At 29.1% G+C, this 15,094-nt stretch overlaps 1 protein-coding gene across 1 annotated transcript; it reads right to left on the bottom strand.

Annotated features, from left to right (window-relative positions):
- Nucleotides 1-7,361: 7,361 nt before the first annotated feature.
- Nucleotides 7,362-8,021, bottom strand: LOC107430004 (uncharacterized). Its single transcript, XM_016040818.4, has one exon. It carries the CDS (start codon nucleotides 7,880-7,882, stop codon nucleotides 7,679-7,681), a length of 204 nt encoding a protein of 67 aa, XP_015896304.2. The 5' UTR covers nucleotides 7,883-8,021; the 3' UTR covers nucleotides 7,362-7,678.
- Between the last annotated feature and the right edge of the window lie 7,073 nt (nucleotides 8,022-15,094).

Raw genomic sequence — 15,094 nt, 5'->3', positions numbered from 1 at the left:
TGCAAAAAATATTACAATTTAAAACGTTCATTATGTTACGGTATCTTAGATAATAATTTGAAAGATATTTTTGCCATTAAAAAAACAATAGATATTATAGTGTTTATGTGTCTTTGTAAAAAGAATATATCAATTAATAATTAATGGATATTATAGAAGAAACATCCACCGTGTTGTAGTTGCACCTAGCTGGAAATGAGTTCCACGCACACCAGTTGTGATATTCCTAATTTGGCAATTTATAATAATCTATATTAACCTTATCCAAATTTTATTATTAGCATTAAAATAACGCAAATAATGCAAATAAAACAAATTCAAAAGATTTCATCATAATGCATGAGTGGATAAGATCAAAATTCCTAGAAATATAGATATACACATATATATTAAAAATATATATATATATATATATATATATATATGATTAGTTGTGTGTGAACTGATTTTTTTCTTTTTCAAGGTTTGTTGAATAAGGAATTGAAAGCAGGAGAGGTCTTTTTGCTTGTATTTTAATTGTCGCATAAAAAGCATGTTGCATGAGATGTATGAGAAAAAATGCATATCATCTATGTAAATATGTATATATATATATATACACATTGAGATTTGAGATGGGTATATTGGAATTTAGAGTCTTCAATTGATGTGATCATTGTTTTGTATATTTGCATATGTTAATTTAATTAAGTGCCAAGAAATAACAATTAGGGTCCCACAAGTGGATGTATAGTCCAAGTGTAATATCAAATACATCCCTAAAATGTAGAAAAAGATGAAGAAATTATATAATATTTTATCATCCATTTTAAAGATCATACATTTCACCTAGCTAGGATACGAATGGAAACTGAAAATTAAGAAAGCAGACTGATTTACGCACACTCTGCATATTAGGCCTGCAAGATTAAGATGCTCCCCCTCAGAATTTGGTCTTTTGTGCATTTGTTTGGCCACAAGATTTCAAGACAAAGCTTCTTTTGTGGTGGTTGCTTGCCTCCTTGGAGTTGATTTTTGTTGTTCTGTGTTTCTATCCTTTATACTGTTGAATATTTGTATGCTTTTATGTTTGTAGATTGGGGCTGATTTGGACTTTTTTTTTAAAAAAAAAAATTTACATGTAATTAATTTGTTGCTCTTCTTGAGGATTTATTCTCAATTCAACCATATCAAAAATAACGATGGACATGTATACATCCTTTCTCATAAAGCCTTCGGTCAATAATGGAGTCCAGGAATTGAACAAAGTTAAGGATTCAATTTTATTTCACGTACCAACAAAAAGAAATTTTCTTCTCAGAGATAATAATAATAATAATAACAAAATAATGAAATTTTCCACCGGTTGGTAGAATAAAGCTTTCAGCAGTTTTCTTTCCAAAATGTTGGAAATGTGCACTTTCACTTTAAAATTTTAATCTGCAAATTTCCTTATAACAATATAGAAATATAATATAGTAGGAAACTAAAAAGCATGAGGTTGATCGAATAATATTATTCCTTTTCATATGAAAGCTAGTGGTACTTAGATATATCTCTATCGGCCAAACTTTGGGTCTCGAGGTCATCCATGTATATTTATTTAACTTTATTTTCTTGTCTATATCTCAGTCATCATCTAAACCTTCTATTTCTTTGTAAATTTTTTTAGCCATAAAAGGTACAATCCTCTTGAAAAGCTTTTAGCTTATTATAAGATTGAGACTACATATATATATATATATATATATATATATGCAAATCATGCAACTTTATTTGCTGTATTTAAACACAGTAAATTCACAAAGCAATTGTTCTCTAAGAGACTGATCTTAATTAGGTGACAGTTTCATCCCTTTTCTAAGATTAAATTTATGCATTAGGATTCAAGAAAGATAAACATATATATTTAAAAAATTAAAAATTATCATACTTATAACCCATGAAATTTAAGGGGAAAAAAAAAAAAACAAATGACCAGTTTTGTGTATAATTTTTGGACAAATTTTGCAGGGAAAAAGTAGAGGATTTATGATCAAATTAACCCCTATTCTTTAAAAAGTGAATACCTCTAACCTGGCACTCAAAGTAACAATCCAAAGTTATAGCAGAAACCAAAAAAAAAAAAAAAAAAAAAAAAGAAAAAAAAAGAAGGATAGATTCATTTAATTTTTCTTTATATACATATTTTCCATTTAAGCCAAATATTTAGACATTTTGAGCAATTGGTAGAAGCAATGTACGTCTGAGAAAGAAATTTATCTTTTATGGACAAATGGAATGCATTATTAGGTGGAGCATGTGGTGCGCCAATTCTTTGCAGTCTTGCAGCTTTATCATCCAGAAAGGCAATCCCTATTCATTACGACTATGTTGTACTTTATAAAATGGTAAATGGCATGTGCAGCTGTATTGTGTTTCTAAGTTTTCACATTCATAAAATAATAATACTTGAAAAATAAGTTTTCACACCTTTTATCCACACCCTATTAATATGCACCAAAAATCTATATATTTAATTATACATAAGGTTTTGATTTGTTCAAATCTACTACGAAAATGTACTAATATGCTAAGTGTTAAAGTATGGTCATTTGTGCAATTAGATTTAGATGTAATCCATTTTTAATATGTTATGTTTCACTTGTCTATAAATTTAATTTATTGGAATTTATTTTGAAAATATACGTATATAATAAATGTTAAGGATCAGTACTTATTCAATCCGTTTAATTATTTATTTTTTATGAAAAATTATATTTAAATTTAATTTATTAATTAATTTGTTATTTTTCACTTGTCACGTCATCAACTAATTACTTTACGTTGGGAACAGATTTATTTTTTTGTTGGGACCTTTTTTTGAGAGTTGGAAACAGATTCTTAAGAAAAAACATAACTCTATTTTTATATATGGACCACCTTCATTTTCAGCCATTCTCCTCCGCAATTTTTCTTCACTACAAAATAAGATATTCGGATTGAGACTAACAAATAAGTCTTCGTATATTAATTGCATGCATATATATATACATATATTTGCTACAACATATAATTGCATGTATATATATACACAAATATAAGCCTATCCAATGCTCTTTTTTTTTTTTTGGTTGATAAGTATTTTTAAAATATGAGAAAATATGAGAGTTTGGATAACTTTGTCAGAAATAGGATAACCTTTCATCACTTGCGCTGTCAAAATGATTAAAAGATATGCTTTAAGCAAAATAAACAAAAAAATTGATTAAAAGATATGCATTTTTTATTAGTTGTCAACGTCAGTTCAAATTGAACAATCTCAAGCATATATAATCCCTCTACCAAGTTGGTAATAATTCAAATTTAGTGGTAACACCAAGTGGGTAATAATTCAAATTGAGTGGCCAAACCTTTTAAAGTGTCACACCTAAACGATTATACACACTATTTTAACGCAGTAATTTGTTTGATAATACTAATTATTCGTTTTTGTTTGAGTAAAATACCTAATTTTTCAATTAAACTTAAATACAAAGAGCGGATTTTGCCCGCATATATAAATAAATATATACATATTTTCTTTTGGTAATAATTATATATACATGCACATATAATAAATGGGGGAAAGTGAAATCTCATCCTCTCTTGAAAGTATATGGGGCCAAAACTTGCCGTACATCTGGCAGAAAGTGTCCATTTCTATGCGTGTCTAGTTCTCAAACCTCTCTCATACATGTTTTCCCATCCTAATCAAAATAAAAAAAAATAAATAGTTTTGTGGCCGGAAAATAATTTCAATAAAACAAAATTCATGGTTTGGGATGCCAATTCTTTTTTCTTTTTTTTTAAATTAAATTGAGTAACTAGTTTCGTGAGAATAGAATTTTGACTCTCACTTTGAGGCCAATCTTGATTTTCAATTTATTGTGAATTTGGGCAGTGATTAAATTTGGCATTATCAATTTGATTAGACAGTGTCCTATAAATATCAATGCTTAATGGTGTAGGTATTTTTAAAATAATATTATATTTCCATCAATTATTTAATTATAAAATATATATCACCTTTAGGTTGTTATTCCAAATACTAGAATTAGCCCAGTGTTTTATTGCATTATAGCTATATATTTTTTTTCCATTAAAATATATCTGTAGAATTTATAAGAAAAATAAAAATTATTTATAGAGAGAGATAATGTATGGTCTATTCATCTAGAAAGAGAGAAAGAGAGAGTGTTCATAAAAAAATTAAAAAAAATAAACGAAAAATAATAGATTGGAAGGAGAGATGGGTTATAATAATCGCACCCTTTTAGGGTCCGTGCATCAATAAAATAATAATTAATTTTCCAAATGTTTGCAATAAACTATAAAATAGAAAAAAAAAAGTTTATTATTATTTTTTCCCAGGCAATCGGATACATGTTTTTTACATAGAAAAAAGAATTTTGCTTTAATCTAATAATTCCAAGCTACAATAATTAAGTTGGTAATGAAGTTTTATATGTATATGTATATATAATCTCTTATCCAACTATTATAGGTAATAATGGACAAAAAGATTTACATCCTTAAAAAGAGACTTATTGTGTATGCACATATTATTTTCTTACGATTAATTTGAAAACAGGGAAGAGCTTACCAATTAAATTTCTTATAAAAGATGCTTATTTTTTAAATCAAAAGAAATGTCATAGGATATAGAAGTGAGGATATTTTCAGCTGTTTAAATTATTGAAAACTATTGAATTATATAATTTTTTATGTGTTATATTTTGATAATGACATATAATTCAACAATTATAGATAATCAAAACCCATTTATCTTAATTTAAAGAATTAAAAGTATCCTTGCTAAGCCAGATTGTATGTATACACATGCACCTTAAAGAGAAATTTTCAAGCGTATTAATTTTTCTTCACATTCTAGCTACTTTCTATGAGAAATAAGAGGATAAAGAAAAAAGAAAAAGAAAATTTATCCCTGGACAACCTTCTAATTATTTCATGTGGCAGATATGATTTAAAGCACATTGTGGGAATAGAATATAATGATTTTTAGGATACCCATTCCGACTATTTTCAGTTGACACAGTTTATAACATATATATATATTTTTAATCATTACACAATTGATAACTTGATAAAATATTTATTACGAAAAAAAGAAGTTGATATCACATCATGGCAACAATTAATCAGCTTATAGTTTTTTTTTTTTTTTTTAAAAAATTTTAAATATTGGTATTGTTCCATTTTAAATTATATTAAAATTTATACTTTACATATTAAATTGACACTTTACACTTGGAATTGGACAAAAGTCTGCACCATTGGTCTTGTTTGCATTTTCCGTTAAAATGTTTAGCAGACTTGGCACGTGGGCTGCATGTGAGGTTTAAACAAGGGCAATTGATGTCTTTTGGGTGTCTCTCTGGAACTCGCACTGCTCGACTTCTCGTTTTATTCAAGGATTGAAAAATGGAGGTTTCAGTGATTGGGAGCTCACAGACGAAGATCAGGAGGATGGAATTGGCATGTAGGGAACTTGGGTTTTGTAATACGAAAGCCAATGGTGCAAAGTTATTAACTTCCAGATGTAATATCAGCTTCACTCAAAGCAAAAAAATTTGACAAAAATCAGATTCGATTTGCTCGGAGGGCCGTACAATCACCACCTCTCTAGCCGAGAAAGGCTTGGGTTTTTCCAAGAGATCCAAGTCTGTGAGTTTTCAATAGTTAAAGAAAAAAAAAAAAAGAAAGAAAATTTTTGGGTTTTGTTTTTGAGTGCTTAGAAATAAGAGGAAATGAAAGAAAAGCAACACTTTTATTTTTCAAATATTTATTATAATTTTCGAAATTGTTTGTGAGTATTATAAAAATGTTACATATTTCTTAGAAACCAAAGAGTGAAAGACTAAAAAGCTTTTTTTAATGAATAAAAACAGAGAGTGGATGTTAAGAAATAGGAGCTTTCCAACCTTTTATTTCTTTTTGATAGAAGCCATGTCCTTTTTTTTTTTTTTTTTAATAAATATTATTATTATTTTTTTAATGAAAACGCAATGTCTGGTTGTTGGTAGACCTTTAGATATAACTTTTAATATCGTTTCATTTTGCATCTCTCTTCCTTTTTCATAACAAAAAGAGCCTTAATTTTTCAGCCCAAAAAAAAAAAAAAAAAAAACAAAAAACAAAAAGAGCCTTAATTTCAATTTCCAGATTGCTAGTGTGAGAAGCAAAAAGACACTAATTGCCCTTGTCTAAATCTCACTTCACAGTGCTTAGTCTGTTAACTATTTTGACAGAAAATGCAAGAAAGGCTAATACTACCAGTTTTTGATAAGTTTAGTAAAGTGTGAGAAAAAATGGTTTAAAGTGCAAATAGTGTAATTTCAATCCTGTTTGTGGTGCAACAGGGCCAGTATCTTTCTTCTTTTTTTTTTTTTTTTTTTTTTTTTTTTCTATTTTTTTGGATAAATACAAAGGGTTAGAGTTGAATATCTACTAAACATTTTTTTTCCACTGAGAAAATTGCTTCTTTTTTTTTTGTTATTTACTTTATAAATTGGAGATTAAAAAAATTATGATAGAGATTAAAGTTGCATTATTGGAAAATAAGAACAGAAGTTTAAGCTACTTTTCTCAGGTGTGAGAAAATATAGGAATGTGTAAAAAATTTAATAACACTTATGTAAAGGAAGGTTTTTCAATTTAATAGTGGAATAATTTTACAGTAATACCTGATTGTTAAGTACTACAAACCTTCATCATAATTTGTTATCTAAAATTTGATAAAGAAATTCGATCTTCAAGTCTTATTTCAATTTTTATATAATGTAACAATGGGAAAAATATCAATTTCATATTTGTTTAGATAAAAATCTCATAAAAATTTTAACATACATGCTTTCTTTCAAGTTTCAATTTAAGAAACTCTCTCTCTCTCTCTCTCATTTGGGAACAAATTTAAGAATCATTCTAATCACATAATTCTAAAGCTAAGTTTTCCCTCAAGTGTTCGTGAAAAATCTTTTGACATCATTGATATTTTTTTCACTATTGATTTAATTGACCATGGGTCATTAAAAAAATGCATTTAATTTCTTGAAACTAATTAGTGTACTCATACAATTAAATACAATCCCATTTATAGAAAAACAAAAAATAGTTTATCTAACATTATTTTTTTTTCTGATATTATATCCAACATTTATTAATAAGAACTATATAAATATAAAAACAAGAAATGAATAGAAATTATTGCTGTTTTAATCTAACTTTTACCACTCATCCAAAATCATGAAAAATAAATAAATAAACAAACAAACAGCCACAAAGGCATCTTCATCTGCAGAAATGAATTGATTAAGAGACTCAATTAGCACCAAAAAAAAGACTAGCCAATATTCAACAACAAATTAATCTCCACTATTTAGATTCAATCATTATATACAAAAAAAAAAAAAAAAATCCCTTTTTTTTTTTCCTTCTTCTTTCCTGAATCACCATCACAACACCAAAATTAGATTCAAGAACAAGAAGGGAAAAAAAAAAAAAGAAAAAAAAAGAGCACTTGACAAATTAAAAAGCCCCCAAAATTAAGAAATTAAAAAAGAAGAAAAAAGAAAAGAAGAAGAAGAAGAAGAAGAAAAGGAAACATTGATCTTGATTCTTGAAAAGTGGGTTATTGGGTGAGGAAATTTGTTGCATTTCTTCAATAGTACAAGACCAATCGTCGGGCACAGAGGGTGCAAAAATACTTGCGCTTGATCTTGAAACAGAGAGGAAGGAAACAGAATTTCCACTGGGTTTCCACATCTATGGCCTGCACTTTTCCCCCACAGTGAGGGCACGATCCCGGAGCTGCTTGTCTCCCTAGCTCCTTCTCTTCCTCTTCGCAAACATACACCATCCACATTTTTCTACTGAAATTTTCCCTTCCTATTTTTCTCCTTCCCAAACAGGTCTCTGTCTAGCTTAGCTCTGTGTGGTTTTCTGGGGACCGCGAGGAGTTGATTGCTAGGTGCGGGAAAACCGAAGCGTCTGGAAAAGCAACGTGGAGCAGGCGCACCATTTATAGAGCCAGAGAGAAAAGAAAGAGAAAAAGAATATTCGTTTGTGTTTTACTGTGGGAGATGATTTTACTATTTTACCCCGTTGCGGTGGTTGGAAAATATTCTTATTATCATGTTACGTTTGAGATTACGGCTGATCTTTTTTAACTTGTCTCACCAACAAAACCATTGAACGCCAGTGCCACCGCTTCGATTTATCGATGTCAATCTTATGGGGTCCATGATTTGGCCGCAGTTTTTGGTGGGGTCCAATTTTGTTATAAAAATAAAAAATGTAATGTTTTTCTGTTTTATATGCAGATTACACTAAAATTATATTTTTTTAAAAAAATTGATTTTTACTGTATATTTTTTGTTTTTCAAAAAATATCAGATTGGTTTGCGGATTAATTCGTACTATAAAAATACTCTTAGTTTGTAATTATTCTTTTCCATATGGGGTGTTTACTTTCTTTCAAACAATCATATGGGAAATTTTTTTAGAGCAGATTTACAAAAATACCTTATAGCATCTTTTATATTCCATTTTTGATGGCAATATATATAAGTGGCTGATAAAAAATTTTACCTTTAAAATTTAAAACTATGGAACCTAATAATAACTGTCTAATCATTTCATAAACAAAATTCGATAGCTTTAGCATAAGTGATGATGCATATTTTAATGACTTTAAATGTAAATTGAGTTTATGTAAATTTAAAAATGCCAATTAAAATTTATTTCCATGTCCAAAAAATTAAAAATTTATTTGATTGTGCAAAGGAAATTTAGCATTGGTTAAAATTTAGGATTCAAAAAGGTATATTAAAGGTCTAAGTTAATCCTTCTATTGAATTAACCTTCTAAGGTAAAAACTTAAATTCTTGACAAGTGATATTAAAAAGAAAATTAAAGATAGAGCCAAGATGAATTCGAGGTGAAGCGAACGAGGCCATACCATGAAGTTCTATGGTGACATGATGAGCTTACATATCTGTTTATATTGGAGCCCTCTGAATAGAATGGAGAAGAAATGTTAGTTGTGCTTGGGTTATTTCCCATGTATAACTTGCATTATTTAAAAATTTAAATAATTTCCCTTAATTACAAAAGTCACTATCTTCAAAGAAAAAGAGATCCTAACTGAATCACCCACCATTGATATGTGAAAAAAAAAACAGAAGAAGGATAAAATGAATTTATTTATGTTTGTGATATTATTTAAAAACAAATAAAAATACCATATATATATATATATATTAGAAAAATTATTATTTTTTGGAATCACCAGCCAAGTACTGCATAAAGTGGAGGAGCTTTGCTGAGTCATTATCCAGCCATGGCATCTTCGCCCAAGGGTTTGCTTTTACCAGATTTTCCCCACTACGGCGAAAAATACAAAACCACCTCGGATTTAGATTTTACAACGTAAGCAGGGGAGTGAAGCGGCACCGTTTTGGGACTTGAAAGCAAAAGTGAAGAAAGTAGAGTACTTGTTTGTCTTGGAGTGGATTTGGAGTCAGATACTTTGTTTGGTTGCTGAAGATAATATGGTCGGCTTCGGCAGTTAAGTTTGCGTCACCCTCTTTATTTTTTCGATTTCAAATCTTTTCACAGGCTTTTTCGGGATCTTATATTTTAATATAATATAATATAATATTTTTTCATCTTTTTATTTTTGTATTTTAAAATCTGAGATTATATTAAATTATTTAATTTCAATGCCGATGGGGTGGTGGTTTTGATTCCGTTGTAGAATTGTATAGCTATTGCTCCCCCATTTTCTTTTCTTCTTTTGAATAAAATATTTAAATATTTTAATTGAAAAAAGAATAGATTGTTTATTGTTATTTCCTAAATTCTAAGTAGATTTCACGTTACGTGTGGAACATGCAATGGAATGGGATTCTTTAGCCAATGCCATGGAAGCATGGATCTTTTAAAAAATTAAAGGAAAATAAGCAGTTGCGGCTGTATATGCGGCGACACATGGAGAATATGTACTATGTTAACCATTATAATGTTAATTATGTAATATACTAATATTATGGACAAGAATTGAACAGCCGCCTAAAAGCATAACCATAATAATTAAAAAAAGAAGATACTTCTACGTTTGGAGTTTGACTTGTTAAGAGACCCAAAAAAAAAAAAAAAGGATATTCAATTTTTAATCTTTATTGTTTGATTAAGAATATGAAGGAAATGTGTATATATATATATATATATATCTTTTTGTAAAAAGGAATATGCAGTGAATAAATGCATGACAAAACAATATAGAAGAAAATGTGCATATTATATATCGTGGATTTAAAAAGTTTTCATAATTAATAGAAGCTACTTAATTTGTTCTCTTTCATTTTTATGTATGTACGTAGAATCCAAATTCTAATCAAATATATCCAAACAGATTATTCAAATATTGAAATTTGAAAACTGAAAAGAATTAATGATATTTCAGACCCCAGTTCATGTTAAAATAGTATTATATAATAATTTGTTAGTTTTGGTCATATTTTCCTTTTTTTTTCTTTTTTTTTTGTTTTTAAGTATGAATTGTCCCCTTTTTTTATTGTGAATTAATAGATATTCTTATTACATCAGTTGTCAGTATTTGAAAAGTATTTAAAAATCAAATTGGTAGAATCCAAGAGAAGGCTGACGATAAATTGAAGGCAAAAGAAGTTGAAGTTGAAATTGATTGCTTGTATTGTGTGCTTGTTTGGTGAGAAAGATGGTTTTGGCTAATATAATATAAAAATATTTTAAAAGGCCATAATTTGTCTCGTATAATAAAGATAAAGATTCTATTTCGGTGAGAGTAACAGTGTAATAATTAATTGGCAAAACAACCGTGTAAAAAGAAAGGAGATTGTTCCAATTAATAATAGTAATTGATAACTAATATAAGATATTATAGAAAATTAGCTCAAAGTATAAGATTAGCAAAAACAAGCATTCAATATTGTGTCAAATCTTTGCCACAAGGATCTAATTTATGTCATCTATATTTTCCTAATATTAGCAGACACGGAGACTCAGGCAAATTTTGTTGGTTTAACATAAATAAATTAATTGTCTTCTTTATACTCAAGCTTGGTACAAGTTTATCTTTACTGAAAAAAAGCATGTTTTCTTTTATTTTTCTGGATGATAATATTTTGGAGCAATTACAATCAACGTCACCATGATGATAATATTTTGGAGTAATTACAATCAACGTCACCATTCTACTTTGGACATTTTTTTAATTTGGTCCATAAACTTTTTTAAAAAGCAATGTTACCCGTGAATAATGAATAGCGAGAAATTCGGCCCTTTATTTATTTATTTGAATGGAATATTGAGATTTTTATTAAAGATAGATAGCCTACATGTATATAAAGTAGGTTCGAGGAAGAGATCATCAAAAAAAAAAAAAAATTAATAATAATAATAATAATAGAAAAAGTTAAAAAAATAAATTAAATGAAAAATAAATAATAAATTGTATTTAATTTTATTTTTAATCAATTATATTCCATGTATAATTCAAGTATGTAGTGTCTATATAAATAACCTGATTAATTAATTATTAGGTAAACAATTTCATCAACTCAAGAATCAAAGGGAATTTTTGTTAAATAAAAAAAAATTAAGGACAAAATTGACACGTATATATATGTCCTCGTTACATGTCTATTTTCAAAAGTTTTAGCTCTTCCACGTTGGTTATCTTGGATTAGAGTAAAAAATATAGTTACGTTTCTAAAGGTGACATGTACCATACGGTCACGATCATGAATAAGAGTGCGGGGATTTTGTTTGTGCAATTTGTAGACCAACATTGAAGAAGTCATTATGAACTCCATCAAATCTTTATTAGGTAAAGATTTAAACGTGAGGAACATGATAATTTAAATTATTTTTTGACCTTAGTCAATAAACTTTCTACTAACCCTTAATTCAATAATAGACAGCCGACAAACCGTAGCTGGTTGACCGAAAAAGGAAAAAAAAAAAACCTAGCTTCAACATGACCATAAATGTGTTTGGTTTTTACACTTCTTTTAAACTTTCTCTTTCTTTTTAATTCGTTAAGGAAGAAAATATATCTATATAATTTTTTTTATTAGATATTCTTAAATTTAATTTGCAAATATTTGCATAAAAATAAAAAAATCATTATCTATAAATAATATAGTGATGTAAGAAATCGTGTTAAAAAAATTCTTTCTCTAGTTATATTAATTCTTTTTGATTTTGTGTAAGAGGTTTGATTTAATTAAAATTTATGGGTGATCAAACAGTAGACTTGACCTTCTAGGTTGTCGCAGGAATCATCGGTGGGTAATGTTAATGTAATATAATTATATATTGTTTAATTTATGGATTGAGCTTTTCATTTTTATTTTATTTTATATGATATGAGTTATAATTTATATTAATGAACATTTATAATAAGATTATTTATATCCTTATGATTTTCTTCTCTACTTTACATATCTCTTGTACATAAATTTGTTTTTAATTTAGCTTTTAACTACTTTCAGATCTTTTTATATTATCTTTAAACTTTCTTTTTATACTCTCTTATACTTTTCTTCGAAAACAGTCGAATCCAAAAATCAAGCACTGAAGGCAGTGAGCTGTAACCACCAATAAGGTTGTATGCGTCAAGGGACGGGACAATTGGACAAACAATTGTCTAGTTATGTACGAGTCAATATTTTTTGTCTAATAAATAAATAGTCTTAACTAGATAAAGTATACGGAAAAAGTTACAAACAATACATTAAATTTCTATATTAGTAATAATTTAAAACAAATAGTGTCGCTTTTACAAATAATTAAAATTAAAAACTAAACTTAATTTTAATTTCTTTCACATGCATATCAACACCATTTATATATATATATATATATATATATTTTTTTTTTTTTTCTATGCCCCCAGGCATCCACTTCTCGCCCAGACTCGCGTGGGAGCTCATGGTTTATATATTGATTTTAGGTTAAACATGCTTTTGAAAATTCAATGCAAAACGCACAAAAAACCTCTAGCAAAGGAGGATTACAAAGCCAAACTCATGCTAAGCATCTTAGAAGTCACAATGTCTAAAACATCTCTTGGAGCGGAATTAAAATTACAAGAATTTAAATCAAAATAAACGTCTGCATGCAGAACTTTGTTGGTCATGCAGTCAGCGAGTCCATTTGTGTCTCTAGAATTCCAACCCATCTTCCAATTATTTTTTCCAAATAAGGATCGAAGGTGAAGGAGCACATATATGGTATTCCAACCTGGAGGGTCTTCAGAGCTTGAAATTCCATTGGCCACTTCGGTAGAGTTTATCACCCAAATAAGTCTGTCCCACCTGCGTTCATTTGCCACTGTTGCCGCTCAACTCACGGCTTCCAGCTCTGCTTCCAAAGCGAAGTTGGAGTTGATTTGTTTAGAAGCCAGAAAAAGTGGCTTTCCTCTCCAGTCCCTAATCGTAAAGGCAATTCTTGCCTGTCTATTAATGAATGCAGCATCAGAGTTTATCTTTCACCAGCCTTCAGGGGGTGGTTTCTAAGAATCCTTGATATTTTGGGTAGGGTTTTTAGTGTCTTTTGAAACCGACAAGAAATCCTCCACCAAGCGGTAAAGCAGACAACTTCATCAGAAAAGGATCCCAGACCCTTAAAAAGCCTTTTATTTCTGCAGTTCTACGAGAAATACATTAAGGAAGAGATGAAAATAGTTATTTCTTTGCATTCCATGTTTTGCAAGCAAGCCTCCAGTTTCGGGTTGATACAGACTCCACTAATTCCTCCATGTTCGAAACCCTCCAGCAGCCGAGTTTGCATCCCCATTCGCTAGCAAAAGCAAGTCTTCTGATGCTATGGCACTACTTGAATATATATGTTGAGATGTTTCCTCCTCAGCATCACACAAAACACATTTCTTGTCACCATGTCTGACTCTGATGGATAGTAAGGCCTGTGTGGGGATGGCATTCGACAGGATACGCCATAGAAAAAGCTTTAAGCGTTCGTGAATTCTGAGCTTCCAGAGTCTTTTCCAAATTCCATTGCTTTCACTCGACCTTATGTTCCTGTAGAGAAGCTCATAACATCTTTTCACCGAGAATCGTCCTTCCTTGTTCCCTAGCCATATAAGCTTGTCTCTACACTGGATGCGTGGCCATTCAATACTAAAAATAGCCTGCGCCGATTCTGCAGTACACAATCCATGAACTAGGTTCTCGTTCCAGACCTGGGTGTTAAAGTCCCAGGTTTTGAAAACTCTTCTCCAGGCTGAAGTATCCACTTTCTCCTTCGCCACCGGACCATTATTAAGGATTCCAAGAACCCAAGGGTTAAATATGTTAGAATTACTTATGGGCTTCATATGGCATTACAATAAATAAAAACATTTGGTAAATGAAACATCCGATACTATGAGCACATTAAAACGAGTAATTAAATAAAAAAATTACTATTTTTTTATTGATGCCATGTTGACGATAGATTTATTCCTTAATTTGTTATATATTATTATATTTCAAGAGTACTTTCTTTCTATCTCTCTTTTTTTTTTTTTTTTTTTTTTTTTCTCTCTTATGGATTTCAATGTTAATTAATTTATACCAACATCAGAATTATATCTTTCGGTGTCATTTTTCTTTTCTTCCTTTTTTTTTTTTTTTTTCTTTTTTCCCTGAAATTAAAGGAGTTATTTTTCTTTTATAATGGGATCTTTTGGAATCAAATTATTTTGACTTTCGATGATGATGTTTCGAGAATCATCCATCGGAGTCCGTACTTTTTAGGCTCTGAGCTCCAACTCATCACGTAAAGTAAATTGGGCTGATGCATCCATATCCACACATGAAAAATGCCCAACAAACAAAAAGTTAAAATCACATCCAAAATAAAGTAATAAAAAAGTTCAAACGAGGTCCACCAAAGGAAAAAAATTCTTAAGCACGATAAAGTTTTGCTAATTTAAAATATGCTCCCCATTCACATTATATGGAATTCACATATGAAATTTACATGCATTTTTTTTTTTTGGTACAAGCATTCTTGTGAATAGAGACTATGC

The sequence above is a fragment of the Ziziphus jujuba genome, chromosome 1, assembly GCF_031755915.1.
Source record: "Ziziphus jujuba cultivar Dongzao chromosome 1, ASM3175591v1".
Classification (NCBI taxonomy): domain Eukaryota; kingdom Viridiplantae; phylum Streptophyta; class Magnoliopsida; order Rosales; family Rhamnaceae; genus Ziziphus; species Ziziphus jujuba.
This window is presented reverse-complemented; position numbering and strand designations above follow the sequence as displayed.

What these genes read in the sequence shown, in the direction of transcription:
- LOC107430004 (XM_016040818.4), bottom strand. Translation starts at nt 7,882, where the DNA reads ATGTGGATGGTGTATGTTTGCGAAGAGGAAGAGAAGGAGCTAGGGAGA.